This window comes from Anguilla rostrata, chromosome 17, assembly GCF_018555375.3.
Source record: "Anguilla rostrata isolate EN2019 chromosome 17, ASM1855537v3, whole genome shotgun sequence".
NCBI classification, from domain to species: domain Eukaryota; kingdom Metazoa; phylum Chordata; class Actinopteri; order Anguilliformes; family Anguillidae; genus Anguilla; species Anguilla rostrata.
Window position 1 is genome coordinate 27,508,379 of NC_057949.1, and position 18,212 is coordinate 27,526,590.

The 18,212-nt window shown below is 45.6% G+C and overlaps 2 protein-coding genes across 3 annotated transcripts; one reads left to right on the forward strand and one right to left on the reverse strand.

Moving 5' to 3' along the window:
- The first annotated feature begins 397 nt into the window (after window positions 1-397).
- LOC135243777 (uncharacterized) lies at window positions 398-8,640 on the forward strand. The gene is made up of 10 exons (XM_064315801.1): window positions 398-867; window positions 3,206-3,283; window positions 3,722-3,754; window positions 4,536-4,622; window positions 5,102-5,199; window positions 5,854-6,044; window positions 6,572-6,682; window positions 6,912-6,992; window positions 7,658-7,732; window positions 8,351-8,640. The coding sequence occupies exons 1-10, from the start codon at window positions 814-816 to the stop codon at window positions 8,461-8,463; spliced, it is 921 nt and encodes a 306-aa protein (XP_064171871.1). The 5' UTR covers window positions 398-813; the 3' UTR covers window positions 8,464-8,640.
- A 258-nt stretch (window positions 8,641-8,898) lies between these two features.
- On the reverse strand, window positions 8,899-18,021 carry c17h17orf75 (chromosome 17 C17orf75 homolog). 2 transcript variants are annotated; one of them, XM_064315799.1, is made up of 10 exons: window positions 17,663-18,021; window positions 16,793-16,867; window positions 16,370-16,495; window positions 15,910-16,039; window positions 15,050-15,109; window positions 13,990-14,109; window positions 13,437-13,501; window positions 12,179-12,318; window positions 11,362-11,465; window positions 8,899-10,716 (listed from the first exon to the last, which is right to left on the reverse strand). In XM_064315799.1, the coding sequence occupies exons 1-10, from the start codon at window positions 17,809-17,811 to the stop codon at window positions 10,462-10,464; spliced, it is 1,224 nt and encodes a 407-aa protein (XP_064171869.1). In that variant the 5' UTR covers window positions 17,812-18,021; the 3' UTR covers window positions 8,899-10,461. The 2 variants fall into 2 exon arrangements, with proteins under 2 accessions (XP_064171869.1, XP_064171870.1); XM_064315800.1 differs by lacking the exon at window positions 16,793-16,867 and having other exon boundaries at window positions 17,663-18,020.
- Between the last annotated feature and the right edge of the window lie 191 nt (window positions 18,022-18,212).

Consider the following 18,212-nt stretch of genomic DNA (forward strand, 5'->3'; position numbering starts at 1 on the left):
TGTGAGGTGCGTGTTGGTGATGGGAGTGTGTAGTGTGAGGTGCGTGTTGGTGATGGGAGTGTGTTGTGTGCTTGGTATCACTTATTCACAGGAACAATGAAGCAAGCGTAATCTACCATGACTCATTATAAAACTGACTGAAACGTTGGTCACCAGTCGCCACCCTGAGCTGACCAGAGGAGGATGGGTTTCCCCCTTGAGCCTGGTTCCTTGCAAGGTTTCTTCCCATCTGCCACAGGGAGTTTTTCCTTGCCACTGTTGCCTTAGGCTTGTCGGGGTTTAGGCCAGGGTTGTCTGTAAAGCGTATTGTGACAACTGCTGTAAAATACACTATACAAATAAAATGTGATTGATTGATTGATTGGTCATTATTTGTGAAGTGAGTACTCAACACTTCCACAAACGTTTTCTCACAACCTCTTACTGGGCTAATTCACTGTTCGCCTGCTTAAATTCTAAACCTGGCTGTCAGCAAAGGCTTAGAAACAGACTTGACCGTTTCCACCCGTGCTTTTCATTACTATTAACGCGCAGTTACGGTTTTCCCAGTGATTTCTTATTGCACGAGGTTCTTCTCCATTTCGAGCGAAGAGCAGTCATACGTGCATTCGCGCGCTTCCCTTGCGCTGAGAAACAGGCTCCCTTTGTGGCATCGTAGAATGCAGAAGTCGCGGCTCCCACTGGATTCTGGTCTCAGCGAGCGGAGTTTTTTTTTTATTCCGTTGGAAAGAGGAAGTGGGGTGCCCTGAAATTATTCCTCACCAGGAACGCCCTCGTGAGAAACGGGCGTCGCGGGACGCAGATGCGCAGAGAATGTCGACGGGCGAGGACCATCTAGTGTTCGAGAGCTTTTTGAAAAAGAGAATGGTGAGTTCTCTTACTAATCAATTTCTTCTTAAGTCATAAATTCATGTCCATATCGAAGAGCACTTTAAATTGTGTAACATTACATCAAAGGACTCAGCCTAACAATCAGTTTCCCAAAATGACAGTAATTTGCTTAACAAATACATGTTTATTCACTGTTTGTTATTGTTGGTGCTAAATAATTGTTATCTTTTTATTATACAGTGTCTACTAAATTAACTTGTAATGGCATGATTTAACAACATAAAACTTTGACTTGTTGCTTTATGTTTAGGGTTTAAATATGGTACTGTTCAGATTGCTTTGTCAACCAAAAACCTAGTTGTTAAAACAAATAATTGTTACAGGAATTCCCAATTTCATTTTTAAACTTGTTTATTTTTATTGGTTGTTCGTATGCTTTCTTTAATTGCACCCAAAAAGTTAGTTGTCATGTCCATTAATATATTGATTTTACTTATAAACATGTCACATTACTAAAGTGATATAACCACATACATTTTATATCACCTAAACATTGATTATCATTTTATTTTGAAATTGTGAATTTATAAATAACAAACCTGAACGTGGTGTTGCTTCTCAGTAAGATCATTGTTTTGTTTTCCTTATTTGTGGTTTCTTTTATTTGGTATATTATCTTGGTAAGATTTTTTGTGGCATTTCACTCATTTATGTAACTTTAAAACGGAACAAAACATAGCCCCAGCTGCGATTTTATATGTCATCCTTCTGAATATGAGCTAAAATTTGTCACTAAAATATTGATCGTCATGGATTTTGTTGATGAATTGATGCTAGTTTACGTATTTGTCGTTTTCGAAGAAGTGTACGGTGCGCATATATGTAGAGTATATGCAGACAGCACACACATATATGTAGTCTTTGTGTATTTGTGCGTATGTCTATGAATGTATGTGTATATAATTATTCTTGCCAGAGACGTGTGTAGAATAAACATAAGTTGAGTGCGAGTTTGTACACCCCCCCCCCCCCGAATAGTCACTTGACTTGTTTCAGAGTTATACAGCTCATATATAAGAGGTTAATTGGCTCTTGTTTTGACTGCTGTGCTGCATGCTAGTTCACTCCTGTCTGTCGCCCTCTTGAGGCACCACACTGAAGCGCAGTCTGTGTGTGGGGAAAAAATGTCTTTTGTGCCTCTGTGTGAATGTGTGCAGGAACCAGACACCACAAAGTCTCTCACATCCCTGTTATGTCATGGCAGCTGTTAAAAGCGCTCACTGTTCATGTTCACGTGCGTGTGTGTGTACCTACACACCCTTTATGTGCCAAACTGTACCATTAAAAATCACTGTGAGTGATACAGCACTGTTAGAAATCACTGAGTGATATCGCACTGTTAGAAATCACTGAGTGATACAGCACAGTTAGAAATCACTCTTGGTGATATCGCACTGTTAGAAATCACTGTGGGTGATATTGCACTGTTAGAAATCACTGCAAGTGATATTGCACTGTTAGAAATCACTGCAAGTGATATTGCACTGTTAGAAATCACTGAGTGATACAGCACTGTTAGAAATCACTCTTGGTGATATCGCACTGTTAGAAATCACTGTGGGTGATATTGCACTGTTAGAAATCACTGCAAGTGATATTGCACTGTTAGAAATCACTGCAAGTGATATTGCACTGTTAGAAATCACTGAGTGATACAGCACTGTTAGAAATCACTGTGGGTGATATTGCACTGTTATAAATCACTGTGAGTGATATCGTACTTTTAGAAATCACTGTGAGTGATATTGCACCATTAGAAATCACTGTGAGTGATATCGCACTATTAGAAATAACTGTGATATCTCACTGTTAGAAATCACTGTGAGTGATTTTGCACTGTTAGAAATCACTGTGAGTGATATTGCACTGTTAGACATCACTGTGGGTGATTAGCAAATATTACTGGATTATTTTTCCAAAATATTCAATCCCTTTTAACATGTATCAGTTGTAGTACAGTTGTATTACATGTCACATATACCAATAGCATATATGAGCCTATTGATTTGAAAAGATAGGATAGCCACTGTTCTCTGTTTACAAACTCACAGGATCCTTTGTACTTTGATATTTCTGTATCTGTGTTGTTTTTGATCCAGGATTCGACTTAATTATCTGCAAGGTGGACATTTTTTGTGTGGTTTGTGTGCTCCAAAATGTTCCCTAATCTACTTTTGTTTATTGTTTGAAATAAATGCAGTACCAGTGCTCAGCACTTCTCCTGTGTGTAAACTTATATCTCAATTGTAGGTTTCAGGTGCTTTTAAAATGCCATACAGTACACATGAAAGGGCTCTATTGTGATTTGTTTCAGAAGCTGAAATGGGTGAGCTATTGGTTCAGGCTGCAAAACTCAGTGCTGTGTTTCTACACTCAGAAAGCAGGAAGTTCTGTAAGTACGTGTTGCTGGGAAGGCTCCCGAGATGTCATTAATGGTGTGAATATTTGGAAATTTAAAAATTGCTCTCAGAAGAAAGGGTTCTAAAAGGCTCATCAGGGTCTTCACAGAGGAACCCTGTCTGGTTCAAGTGTTCTTTGTCACGCAAAATTGTTCAGTCTGTGAGCTTTTGCACTTTTCACACATACCACAGAGGGTTCCATAAAGAAGTTAAAGGTGTTCCCCTTTGGAGACTGGAGAGCTGAAGAACCCTTTTTCTGAGAGTGCATGTTAATGTCTGTATTTTCTTTAAAAAAAGTGATACAACCACATACATTTCATATCATCTAAACATTGATTATCATTTTATTTAGAAATTGTGAATTTATAAAGAACAAAGTTGCACGTGGTGTTGCTTCTCAGTAAGACCTCCGTTTTGTTTTGCTTTTACAGTTACAACTGAAAGGACAATATTACATATGGATGGTGAGTCTGAATGAATGAATGAATGAATAAATCATTGCTTTTATATAGCACTTTTTCTGAACACTTGAAGTGCTTTACAGTGATGAGTGGGAACTCACCTCACCCACCACCAATGTGTAGCACCCACCTGGGTGATGCACGGCAGCCATTTTGCGCCAGAACCCTCACCACACATTAGCTACATTACATTAGCTAGAGTCTGGAGCTATAGTGTGTCTGATTTCCATACTAAATCGCAATCAAAATCTTAGTTGAATTTATACCTCAGCCCTCTCAAAAGATGTCACCTCTTTCCCACTCAGATAAGCCATGGGATGTATGGTGAGTGTTCAGTGATCCGTGGAGAGATATTTCTTCATCTGTAGGTGTGGCTGATTTTCAAAATGGATGCCATGGAGAGTAGTGTTGTGGAGGGGGGGTCTCTAATTAACCAGGCTAGCTCATTATTTCTTTTCTGCTCATCAGAAGGAAAAATAACGGCTTGTCCCTTTGCTGGAAGACAAGGTTTCTAGCCTGTGTCTTGGTCCAGGCTGAAGCCAGTCTTGGGTTTGGTCTTCTGGGTTCGAGTTCTGGATACTCTTTTTCGTGGGTTTCCTTTAGGGTTTACTCGGGTTTCCTCCCGCAGTCCAAAGACATGCAGGCTCCAGGGCTCACTTGCAAAAAAAGATGTGTCTCAATGTGACTATAATGGCTGAATAAAATAATAATAATAATAGTAGTAGCAACTGAGAGGCTGTGATGTCTTCAGCACCTGTGTGTCTCCGCTTGTGTGTTTGACCAGGTACAGTCAGTGCGTGAAGTCCAGAAGGCGGAGGGAAAACGCTACGCTTTTGAGATCAGTATGAACAACGGGAAAAAGAAACTGCTGGTGAGCGATCCTCAGTAGAAGTGTGCGATGCTGCCATTCACTGTGCCCTGTGATAGGAGACAGCCACTCTAACTTATGACACGTAACGTGGGTGACCACTCGAATGGCTCTTGCCCTTAGCCAGTTTCAATAAGCTCTGTACACCCAAAAATTGTTTTTCTGTTGTGGCCTTGGTATCCAGGACAACAGATACCTGGACTCTGGATTAGCAGTGGAAGGTTGAAGCTTAATGAACCCATAAACAGCCGCAACTACGGTATCAAGTGATGCCAACGCTATTGGCTTATCTGACCCGTGTTTATATCATATTGCTTTGAGAGGGAGCAAAGTCTCTTGATTAGTCCAGACGAGATGGTGATTGACAGCCCATGGGGTAGCCCCGCCCCTTTATGGGTAGGGTGAAGCCTGTTTTATCTGGTCATTGCTGGAGAGGTGTTTGTTTTTCACGGCTCTCTGTCGCCCCCTGGCTGTGGAGCCAGGCAGCAGACACGGCAGACCTCAGACAGACCTGGGTTGGCCTCCTGTGGAGGGCCATGCAGTCCCCTGGACACAGGCACCCCAATCCTGCCTGCATCTGGTAAGAGCCCCCCCCCTCGTCCAATCCCCTCCGCCCCTGCCCCCACAAAGATGCATACATCACTGAAAAACATGGACAGTGTTACATACGAGGGCTGTGTGCAGGAGAACAGGTGCTACACAAAGACATGAAACCTTATTTTACATTGTGTGCTATGTGACACCAATCGTTAAATATTTAACGTAAATTTTGACAGTCCTCTGTTGGTTACTCAGTTTCCCAATGAGTTTGGCCAAATATGCAGCCTTGTCATTGATCTGGGCTAATTGGGATCACTGATAGGTTGTATTACTGGATTTCAGGTGCCCAAATATTTTTTTTTCAATTTTAACTATTTTACTATTTTAAATACTGTGGGATTCGTAATTGTTCATGATGAGTGTTCTCCGGAGGTACCCATGTCTAAACCTGCACTTGTGTGCTACTGAGGGGAACAGATTGTTTTTCAGTGTTTAAGATGTTTTGTGCACTTTCGTAGGGGTGTGACTGGAGGCAGTTGTAGGGGGTTTGGTTTAGGGGGGGGGGGGGGTTGCGTGTTCCTCTGTGTAATACTGTGGCTGTATTTGTGTGTGGAGGTACAGTGAGGCAGGCGTTTGGAAGCTTTGGCTAATCTCCTGCGCTGTGTCTCTCTGTGGGGGGCGGGGCTTGCCACAGGCAGGAGGGGGCGGAGCTGAGGCCGAGTTGGCGGGGCAGCCCTCGCAGCGTCCCGTCAGGGGGCGAGAGGCGGGAGTTGGACAGAGGGCGTCTCCGCGCTGCCTCCGAACCGTGGAACGGGACGACCCTGACCCTTGACCCCCGCTGTCCAGCCACACCCCCAACCGCCGCTTCAAATCCTGTTTCACTCGGTCAGTCAGGGCAGAGCGTCTCTCTCTCTCTCTCTCTCCCTCTCTCCCTCTCTCCCTCTCTCTCTCTCTCTCTCTCTCACTCTCTCTCTCTCTCTCTCTCTCTCTTCTCTCTCTCTCTCTCTTTCTCTTCTCTCTCTCTCTCTCTCTCACTTTCTCTCTCTCTCTCTCTCTCTCTCTCTCTCTCTCTGCTCATTCTGCTGAATGTCTCTATTGGTTTAGCTTTGTTTGCTTTCTCCTCAGTCACCATTTTGCAGTTTTCTGTGTTTTTAAAAATAGGGCAGTAAAGCTGGTGAATATCTCTGGAACATATTAGTGTCTTGTAATGTATGTAGTGTGGCATCCTCTGCATTAAGGTGTGCATTTTGTCTGCAGTGTGTTGCAGCGAAAATAGCGAAGCTTCCAGCCATGTCACTTTTTAATTTCTCCATTTTCAGTTGATGTACTTTCTTGAGAAGGTAAAAAGCACTTTTAGCACAGTCAGGCTTCTGGAGCCTCTTTTCTTTTTCTTCTCATGGTCTTACCTTCAGTTTCAGCTGCAGCCTTCGACAGCGGCCTCTGGAGATCCAGCCAGGGGCCGCCGGACGAGGAAGAGGAGGATGCCGAAGCGGATGACTATGACGTACTGCCATGCAGGACAAGTGAGTGTTACCGCCTCCTCACAGACCTCCGTCTCGCAGTGATTGGTCCTCAAAGGAAGGAATTCACATCGACCAATGAGTATCCAGCAACACCTTTGCTGAACCACATCATAAACTCAATATTTGTGTGCATTTCAGTTTTTTATTTTCTATGGAGGCCCTGAAGTGCCATGTGGAATGAGATTGGGAATATGAACTGTATTTGCTGACGCTGCACCCTTCCCCACAGCGGCGCATCTGCTTCAGGAGGAAGAGGGCATATACGACGTCCCGCTGAGCAACATGAGGGTCACTGAGGACCCGCCCCCAGGTGAGATAACACACCTCTCACACACACACACGCACACACACACACACACACACTCTCACACATGCACACACACACACACACACACACACACTCTCACACACGCACACACACACACACACACACACCTCTCTCTACACACACACACACACATACGCACACACACCTCTCCCACACACACACACACACACACACACCTCTCTCTCACACACACACGCAAGCACACACACATACAAACACACACACCTCTCTCTCACACACACACATACATGCACACACACACACACACACACACCTCTCTCTCACACACACACATACACGCACACACACCTCTCCCCCACACACACACACACCCAGGTGGGGTAACTCAAACCTCACACGTTTAGACCCTGCGTTATTCTCTCTTGACCAAACCTGACAAACTTCTCACAACCACACATCATCTCTCAAATACATGACAATTTAACAAATTCAGAAATGGATTGTTTTTTTTTTATTTTAGTATTGTTTTGTGTAAAAATCTAATTTAAGTGGCATTAAACATGTTTTGGCAAAGAAAATACAACATTTGCAATTTCAACTCCAGCTTCGACATATCCTAACTATCGTAGCCGTACTTAAAAGGTTTGTCTTTTGTTTGCAATATTTGTTTTTTCCTTCCTTTCAAGGGTACAGAGTAATTGAGGAGAGCATCTATGATGTACCGAGTTCTTTGCTGAGAAGGCTGTCGGAACGGAGTATCGGTAAGGCTGGGAATCAGTTTGTGCTTGTTGTGAACATCTATGGTGTCTTTAGGCTACGTGCAGATAGTCCTTTCGATTTGAGAAAGAGACTGTTTGTTTTCTTATAGTAAATGCTTTTCTCATCTGTTGTGCATCCAGTGCAGTATTATTCTCATTAATCTGCACATCACACTTTGTGAATACTGAGTTTGGAAGAAAAAAAAAAAGGTAAATTGGCTATATTTTCAATTTGCCGCATTTTTAAAATGGCTGACCTAAATCCACTCATCTCTCCATGTTCTGAACCAGACTGTCCCCTGCGACATTGTGCACCCAGACCTGGAACACATACTTCACCTTAAATACTGTAATCCTTCAGAGACACCAGTAAAAGTCCTGCAGATAAACATATTTCACCAATATTCAGAATTTTTTTTTTTTTTTTTTTTACAGTAGTATGGTTGTTACATTTTGGTTAGTAACACACTTAGTGTAAAACTCCAAGGGCTTTCAGATTTGAACAGCATTTAAAATAGTGACTGGATTTAAACTGTCAGGTGTGCTGTACAGTATGTGGGTCTCCCTGCCTGTGTTCCATGGGGCCGCTCAGAAATGGATGACCGGATGTGCTCATTCCAGGGACCCAATCGGAACGGGCCTGGCTGCCTGACGGCGGGGGCGTCCCGCAGGGTGACCAGGCCAGTTTCCAAAGCGGGACGGTGGGATGGATGACACCTGCTGCGGAGGGGTAGCTGACCACCCGAACCGTTACCAGGGTTACCACAGGTCTGCCGGAGCCGTGGGGCCTGCAACCAATCGTTAATGTTTGGAACATATTTGCATGTGAATGCCGGAAAATTATTATTATTATTTATTTTTATTTTTTTAGTGGTAATGCACTGCAATAAACACACTCTCCGCGGAAGCTATTTCTTACTGCTTTGTTATTCACTTCCACCTCATTAAGATCAATTATCCCAACGAGCCAATGAAGTGGAGTTAGCATGGGAAGGAAACTGGGAGGCAGCAAGGGAGGAAAAAATGAGGGGGGACACAGAGAGTGATGTAGAAGGGGAGGAGGAAAGAGAGACAGAGAGAGAAAGAGAAAGGGAAAGCCTTGTTAAACAGTAATGATACGATAAATGCCGACCAGAATCTCTGACAACCAAAATCAAAGTCCAGAAGTATTCATCGTTTTGAGGTTTATTTCTCTCCTTTTACAAGACGACTTTAGTCACAATGTTAGCTGAATCACACCGGAATGATGTCACAAATTTAAATACATTTCAAAAACAGTAGTGTTCTTCACCGTAAGGACACCGCGAGAGTTGAGAGAGCAGCTCAACCTCCCCTCTGTAATCTTATCAGACTGCAGTCCTTCGCTTCACAGTACACTTGGTTTCATATTTCATTTTACATACTGCTTTCACAAGACAACCTGAAGCGTAGACAAATCTGGGTATGAAAATATAACTCACACAGATGTATTGAGCATCATTATATGGAGGCATATGATGTAGTTCTCCAATGACGCAGGGTTGGGGAAAAAGTATACACTGTAAATAATTACTGTAAACAACATACTTCATTTACCATCCACTATGCTACTTTAATAACAACACAAAAAAAACCTTCTGCCAATGATGGCAATAATGTACTTTTTTTTTTTTTTAAATAGTCAAAATGCCTACTACTCAATGAGGCGTAGCTTCAAAGCAATGACAATACATTTCAGGACAGGATTAACCTGTCATACGCCTGACCGTCATATGCCTGTAGTGCACGGTGTTTATTTGAAATGTTGCGGAAGAAAAATGTCTTAAGGATCTTGATCAACCTTCTGTTGACTTTTAAGTGTTATGACAAGACAAATGCCAGTGGTGATTACACCGTCTCCTTGCGCACCAGTGACCCCCTACTGGTCCAAATGGGTACTGCTGGGCTGCACAAAATGTCTTCCTCTGACGTGTGTCTGTGTGAGCCAACTTTTTTAAATATGAGAAAGAAGCAGCTGTGAGATGCTTTGGAGGAGAGAACATGCTCGTCTGTAAAATCGACTGCGGAGACTGCCGTGAGAATCACAGTGTGGCAATGACTAGCTGTTCCAAACTGGGGAGAAAGTTTGGAATGGGGAGAAAATGGGGATGGGTGGGGGGGTAGTTTTAAAAGTCACCCAGATACTTCATGCTTGTAACATTACACTGTACCTCAGCTTACAAATCCTAGGACCTTACAGGACCACACGCAAAGGTTACAGAACTCAGAGGGACTATATATAACAATTTATGGTCTTGTTCGATTTAGCAGACATGAAAATGTTGAGAGGTCAGATTTACACCAGAGTTAATGGGCACCAGACACAGCACAGGTATTTACAGATATGATTTTTACATGTTACTCTATTATTACTTAGCAGGATGAGGCAGTTAAAAAAGGCTCAGAAAAGTCTAAACTTAAGTCTCCTGGACTAGTCTTCAGCTGGTCCTCTCCAAAGGAAGTTCTGACTTAATTTCATTAAGTTAGTACTTTTAGTCATTTAAAAAAAATAAAATTAGCTTTGCTCCACATTTGAGAACCAACAACTTATTCTCTGGAGCCAGTTAACCTGGTTAGGAGATGATGGAGCAGATACAGATGATAATCCTGATGATGGGTGCCCTTGATCTGTGGGACGTGCAGCTGAAGTGTGCGTGTGTAAGGAGCGAGGGCCGGTCTGCGGTGACAGTCGCCGCCCTGCTGGCCCGGAGGAGTCAGCGCGCGACGGCGGCGGCGGCGGCGCTGCTAGCGGCGGCGCTAGCAGACTGCGCCTGCTCGCTCAGGAACTCCTCCAGCACGCGGATGATGCCGCAGGCCTCGAGCAGGCCGCTGTGCTCGGCGCGGGCGTTCTGCAGCAGCACGTCGCCGTTCCCGCAGCCCTGCAGGAACAGGCAGCAGCGGAACAGCGCGTAGTGGCTCATCTCCGCCTGCCGGATGAAGCGCTTCAGGTTGTTCATGTCCTGGATGGCCTGTGGTGAGTGAGGGGGGGGCGGGGATGAGGGAGGGAGGGAGAGAGGGAGGGGGGGAGGGGGGCCTCGTTACGGTCGCCTTCCTCTGCTCGTTTCTCACGCTCGTTCGCTGGACCTGGCGCCGCGTGGGCGGGTGGGCGGAGCTCCAGCGTTTTCACTTCCCCGTGAATCTGTACTCTCCCCCGTCGGCACGGCTACCAAAGTCCCCCCACCAAGCACTTCCCTTGGGTTTCAGTTTTTAACGACTTGACTCTTTTTCAGAGACCGTAAAAACCTCAAATACACAATAGATATTTGTTACAGCAGAACTGCACGTCACTGCCGATTTTATTTCTCTGAGAAATATGCATGGCATCCTTGAATAATGAATATAAAATGTGCTTAGATTGCTCAAGGATGCCATGCATATTTCTCAGAGAGATAAAATTGGCAGTGACGAGCGTGTGCAGTTCTGCTGTAACAAACATCTATTGCGTATAGGCAAGTCTTTAAAAACTGAAACCTAAAAAATTGCTTGGTGGGGAACAATTAGAATTAAAATTACACTTGTTATACATATCCCCACCCCCCACCCCCCTCGGAAAGTGGAATTCCGGGTCCTACCCGCGGGCCCCTCCCCCTCTCCCAGGCCGGACGCGCGCGCACCTTGAGTTTGAAGTTCTCCAGGATCTGCCGCAGCAGGAAGGGGTTGCAGCTCTCCGCCGCGTTGAGGAAAGCCTGGATCCAGTCGTCACAGAAACGGTTGCTGACTGCGGGAGACGCAAGAACGGCCGTCAGACGGTCAGTGAGGGACGGGAGCTCACGGCTGTGTGTTTGAGGGGGGGAGGTGAGGTAGATCTGTGGCACGCTGGTCAGGTAGAGCAACCGGGGAAGGTTTAGTCGGTTACACACTAATAAGACTGACCGGAGTTGGTGAGGGATAGGGATTTAGACTGGGACAGTGGACTGTTGACAGGTGTGGTGAGAGAGATTAGACTGGGTTATGGAATATAGACAGAAGGACAGGCAGACGGACCTGTGTTGTAAGAGGGGGAGGTTAGACTGAGGTACGACACATGGACAGACGAACAGAGAAAGCAGACTGACTTGTGTAGTGAGAGAGGGGGAGATTAAACTAGGGTACGGCACATGGGCAGACAGACAGACAGACAGACCTGTGTTGTAACAGAGGGGGGGATCAGACTGGGGTACAACACATGGACAGACAGACAGACAGACAGACAGACAGGCAGGCAGGCAGGCAGGCAGGCAGACAGACAGACAGGCAGGGAGGGAGGGAGGGAGGCAGGCAGACAGACAGACAGACAGGAAGACAGACAGGCAGGCAGGCAGGCAGGCAGGGAGGGAGGCAGGCAGACAGACAGCCAGACAGACAGACAGACAGACAGACAGACAGACAGGAAGACAGGCAGGCAGGCAGGGAGTGAGGCAGGCAGACAGACAGCCAGACAGACAGACAGACCTGCGTTGGTGAGGGTGGGTGGAGTGGAGGAGCAGTCCATCACCAGGTCAGAGTGAGAGTCCTCGGAGACGGCCTTGCACAGCGACGCGGAGGGCGTGTCCTCCTGAACCAGGCCCTGCAGACTGGCGGCCTTTATGAACCTGCAGCAGCACAGCCTGGTCATACTAATGCTCAGTCTTACAAACCTGCAGCAGCACAGCCTGGTCATACTAATGCTCAGTCTTATAAACCTGCAGCAGCACAGCCTGGTCATACTAATGCTCAGTCGTTATAAACCTACAAAAGCACAGCCTGGTCATACTAATGCACAGTCTTACAAACCTGCAGCAGCACAGCCTGGTCATACTAATGCACAGTCTTACAAACCTGCAGCAGCACAGCCTGGTCATACTAATGCTCAGTCTTACAAACCTGCAGCAGCACAGCCTGGTCATACTAATGCTCAGTCTTACAAACCTGCAGCAGCACAGCCTGGTCATACTAATGCTCAGTCTTATAAACCTGCAGCAGCACAGCCTGGTCATACTAATGCTCAGTCTTACAAACCTGCAGCAGCACAGCCTGGTCATACTAATGCTCAGTCTTACAAACCTGCAGCAGCACAGCCTGGTCATACTAATGCTCAGTCTTATAAACCTGCAGCAGCACAGCCTGGTCATACTAATGCTCAGTCTTATAAACCTGCAGCAGCACAGCCTGGTCATACTAATGCTCAGTCTTATAAACCTGCAGCAGCACAGCCTGGTCATACTAACGCTCAGTCTTATAAACCTACAGCAGCACAGCCTGGTCATACTAATGCTCAGTCTTATAAACCTACAGCAGCACAGCCTGGTCATACTAATGCTCAGTCTGATAAACCTGCAGCAGCACAGCCTGGTCATACTAATGCTCAGTCTGATAAACCTGCAGCAGCACAGCCTGGTCATACTAATGCTCAGTCTTACAAACCTGCAGCAGCACAGCCTGGTCATACTAATGCTCAGGCTTATAAACCTGCAGCAGCACAGCCTGGTCATACTAATGCTCAGTCTTACAAACCTACAGCAGCACAGCCTGGTCATATTGATGCTCAGACTTATAAACCTACAGCAGCACAGCCTGGTCATGAGGATGGAGAATTGTAAATACAGGACAACAGCAAGGCTAAAAATCCAGCATAGTATGCCTTTAAGTTCACAATTATTGGGTTGTAGAAGTAGATCTGAACAGTTCAGTTATACCCCACCCCCCACCTCCCCATGTAGCAAAGCGTCACCTGGCAACGTCAGCCTTGGTTCTCTCATCAGCACCGGTCACTTCCATGTGGGTGTGGCTGAGAGCCTTCAACACAATGGCACATGCTCACGTTAGCCCAATTTCCACGGTTACCTGCGGGGACCTGCCACCGCCAAGCACTGTCAGTGAAATCTATGCAGGCCCACCTAGACTGTAGGTAAACACCACTCCACCTGTGGTGACGCACGTACATACTGTGCAGACTAAGAATGTTGAGCTGTATTTAGTTGGGAGCTTTGGTCTTTGTGCTATGCTATGTTTGAAATGTAAACTGATAGCTATAAGGCTAGCTACACACACACGCAATTTATTATTATTATTATTATTTTGTATAGACAGTTTTGTCCATAGATGTTCTACACACAAATCGGATGGTGAACTTCCATCCGCTGTTAAGATTACTGGCATTTGTCAGACGCTCCCATCCAGAGCAGCTTGTCCAACAGACACACCGGGAGTGCACAGATCACGGATCCATCGTCTCTACGAGGTTCAGGACGTGCCGATACCGGTCGGGGTCAGAGGTCGCTTACAGCGTGGAGCAGATAGCTGATGTTCCCCTGGACCAGCTGCACCACTCTGTAGATGTGCAGGACGGACTCCTCGTACCAGCGGCTCAGGTACGGCCTGATCTCCGTCTCCAGGTTCGGCAGCTGAGACACAGGTAAGCAGCAGCAACGCTGTGAGAAGGACAAGGAGCGCACCTGTGCACAGTCTCAATGCTTGCGGCTAACTTACGGGAAGACGCCCGGGAAGAAGGCATTGTTCTAACAACAAAGCAGTTTCCCTAAACTTGCACAGTGCACACTCAAACTCCAGTCCCAGAAGGCCACCGTGTGTAGGTTTTGTGGTTTCCCTTCAAACAAGCCGTGTGAAGTCTTCAGCAAATCGCTGGCTTTAAATTTCACACCAAAACCTGCAGACACTGCGACCCTCCAGGATTGGAGTTAAACCAGCAGACACTGTGGCCCTCCAGGATTGGAGTTAAACCTGCAGACACGGTGGCCCTCCAGGACTGGAGTTAAACCTACAGACACTGTGGCCCACCAGGACTGGAGTTAAACCTGCAGACACTGCGGCCCTCCAGGACTGGAGTTAAACCTGCAGACACTGCGGCCCTCCAGGACTGGAGTTAAACCTGCAGACACTGCGGCCCTCCAGGACTGGAGTTAAACCTGCAGACACTGCGGCCCTCCAGGACTGGAGTTGACCTCACGGATAACTGCAGAACGGCCCTCCAGGACTGGAGTTAAACCTGCAGACACTGCGGCCCTCCAGGACTGGAGTTAAACCTGCAGACACTGCGGCCCTCCAGGACTGGAGTTAAACTTGCAGACACTGCGGCCCTCCAGGACTGGAGTTAAACCTGCAGGCACTGTGGCCCTCCAGGACTGGAGTTAAACCTGCAGGCACTGTGGCCCTCCAGGACTGGAGTTAAACCTGCAGACACTGTGGCCCTCCAGGACTGGAGTTAAACCTGCAGACACTGTGGCCCTCCCGGACTGGAGTTAAACCTGCATGTTTGTGGGCCTCGAGTGCTGGAAGAGCTCTGCTATTTTCACCGAAGGGCAGCGAGGTGAAGTGTGTGCTTACCTCCGGGCTGAGGCTGCTCTGTAGCCCCTGCACATACTTATCCAGCTCCAGTCTGAATGTGTGCTCAGTCAAGGAACACGGTGTTCAAAATGGCTAATTCATTATACACTGCACCCAGAGTTACAGTAGTAATAATTACAACCATCATCTTTACTTTATATTGTACAATTTGTTAACGGTACATGTACAGTACATTCAATGGCGCATATCAATAAACAGTCATTCTTAGAAGTACAGAAATATATAAGCAATATTATAACAGTGCTGTAAGAGCAGTGGACATTTTAAATGCAGTATGCTACAGAACTGTGGTAAAAGTGCATCTTAAGCTAAAGTTTTAAAACTCCTTTTGCCTTTTCTGATATGCTTGCACAAATCATTCCGAGCCTTCGCGTAATTTGAGATGGCTCTGTCAGCAGAAGACTGCTGCCATGGGCGTTGGACGGTTTGGTTAGCCCAAGTCGACAAATTTGAGGTTTCCCTCGGGTGTTTAGGCCCAGGACCCCCCGAATGTAGAAAGGGTAAGCGAATTTAAGGAAGGCTCTAAAGTTACCATCTACCGGGGAAATATCTGTGCATGTGTAATGAAGGAGCTAGAGATTTGCCTGAGTCCAGGGTGGGATCTGAAGCCACAGCTCTCGCTCTTCCATAGATTCCTCAGGCAAACGCGTTACCAGTCAGGCTTGCTTTTCCACACCTTTACTGCGCTTCATTAGCGAACTAGCCCAACTAAACGGGCTACACACATGGCAGCACCTGCTCGCTTCGTCTGTGCGGACGTCTGTTATGTGAAGGCTACTGATTGGCTAAATACCGCTGATCTCTGACTAGCGACTGGAACGGTTCTGTAAAGGATATAGGTTGAGGCCCTTCTCGGACCCTCCCAGGAAACACACCACGTAGTCCCCATTTCCCTCTCCTTCTGGCTGGTCCGGTGACCTCTCCTGCTCCAACAGGCAGCAGTAACACCCAACCGCCTGTTCAGGGACACTGAAAGTCCCGAAAAAAACCACAAACCCTGTCCCGTTAGACCACACCATGTCTCTATTGACTCTGAATAAAAGATTAAAACATGTCAAGAAAATAAGAGCATCCAGTACAGTACAATAAATCCATTATTTTGTAGAGTTTGACCATTGTGGATGAAAGCTTCAAGGTTTTCCCAAACGCACTTTATCCAAATCTTCACATGGCAAGAGATCAGTTCAGAATGTATTATTATGTAGGATTGACTGCCCCCTCTTTGTAGAAAAACCATGGACGATACAACATTGTGGATGCAAGAGACAGTCTACTTGACAGCGAAAATATCATGGTTACCTGAGTTCCACCGTGGCGATGTTTCCCATTCCGCCCAACAGCGCCCCCTTGCTCAGCCTCCGGGAAATGTAGGAGCGCAACTCCGGCTCAGCTTCCGAGGGCAAGCTCGTGTCTACTAATGAGAGACTGCAGGGGCCAGTTAGCGGCTATAGTTTAGGGAGGGGTAAGTCTTCATACGGATAGCGGCATGCAGACACACAGCGCTGAAGCCCGATGAAAATGAACACACGCCACACACGAACCGCATTCCTTGCGATCATGAAAAGATTCGGTTTAAATTGTGATGGGTCACATGATCAAGACAGGCGTTTTGATTCGATGCGATTATCTGCCATTTAGCCACACACCAAAGCACAACACTCCACAGACTTCCAAGTTCCACATAATTGCAATTATTGCAGCGGCGGTCATGACCTTCTTTACCTAAAGTCATCCTCACTTGTTGTGGACTCAGTTCTTCTGTGACTCCTAGCCAACTGGACGTCGGCTGCCTCTGATCTAAGACAGTCAATAGCGTGTCCATAGCATGTTAGTAACGACTAAATGAACCTGCTGTATAGCCCTACGACTGCCGGCCACTTCGGCTCGATGACAACCCAAAGATTTAAGAGAGAAATTTAGGAAAGGGGATCACTGTACTCTCCTGCCTAAAGCAACTGTAAATAAGCCCACCAGCCACATAAAATGACGAGTAAACAACTAACACATCAGCACGTATAGCTACATTTATATATTACAATGTTAAAAACAATAACAAACGTTAGCTCACTATAACTCCAGTGGTTTATGGAATTTCCAGTATTTTAGGGAATCGGCTAGCTATGAGTTTTACAATAACTAACGTTACATAGCTATTCACATGCCGGACAGCTTTGACGCCATACAAAGCTATTTGACAGATAAGACAGCAACCAGTTAACGTTAACTCGAAAGGTTAGCTAGCACTAGCAAGCTATCTGTCAACACAAATACAGAATGATAAGCAAGCCTCTATACACGCAAGATAAACGTAACACATTGGAATTTGTTGTTATCTTAATTCAATTTAGCTAGCTATTAGCGCCCTAGGCAAGACACCATGAAGACAGCTAGCAAGCTAATAATGTCACCAACAACGCACTGACAGAAAATTCCGTTAGGAACATCACTGAGCTAGCATTCATGGAATGTTTTTAGACCTCAGATAGCTAGCTAGAATATCTAAAATGAATATATGTTAGCAGGCTTCAATACAAAGGCTTTTGGAAAAACTTGGCTAGCAACAACTACGGCATTCAGAATGAATTTACTTACCTAGTACTTTGATAGAAATAGATTGAATAATAGCAGTTTAACTGCTGTGTTTTCTGATTATAGCCCACAATTTCTTCATTGTCAAAATCCGTATCCTTGTCTTCAACGTCAAAGGAATCCTGGATCGAAGAAGTCTGGGAAGTAAACATGTTTGTTCTGTGTGTGCAAAATTTTGTTACGTTAGCTGGTCTTCTGTTAGTCTGAATGGAGCGGTAAAGCTAACGCTCGCTGACCAACTAGCATTCGCTCATTTGTCAACATGATGACGCCACTGTGGTACAGCTGCTGACTTTTCCGTGTTGATTACGTCTCACTTGCCATTAGTTCCAGTTCTATATACTCTAAGGTTTCGCAAATGTGGTTGAAGCCATAGACTGTATAAAAAATATAATATAATCATATTATATAATAATATAAATAAAAGCCGATTGAAAGTGAGGGGAAAGGAATACCTTAGTCGCAATGCTTTATGGCATATGTAGTTCATTCCCTCTTTTAAAAAGTTAAGTACACAGTCTTGCACATTTGCCTTTCTATTCGTTTTTCAAAT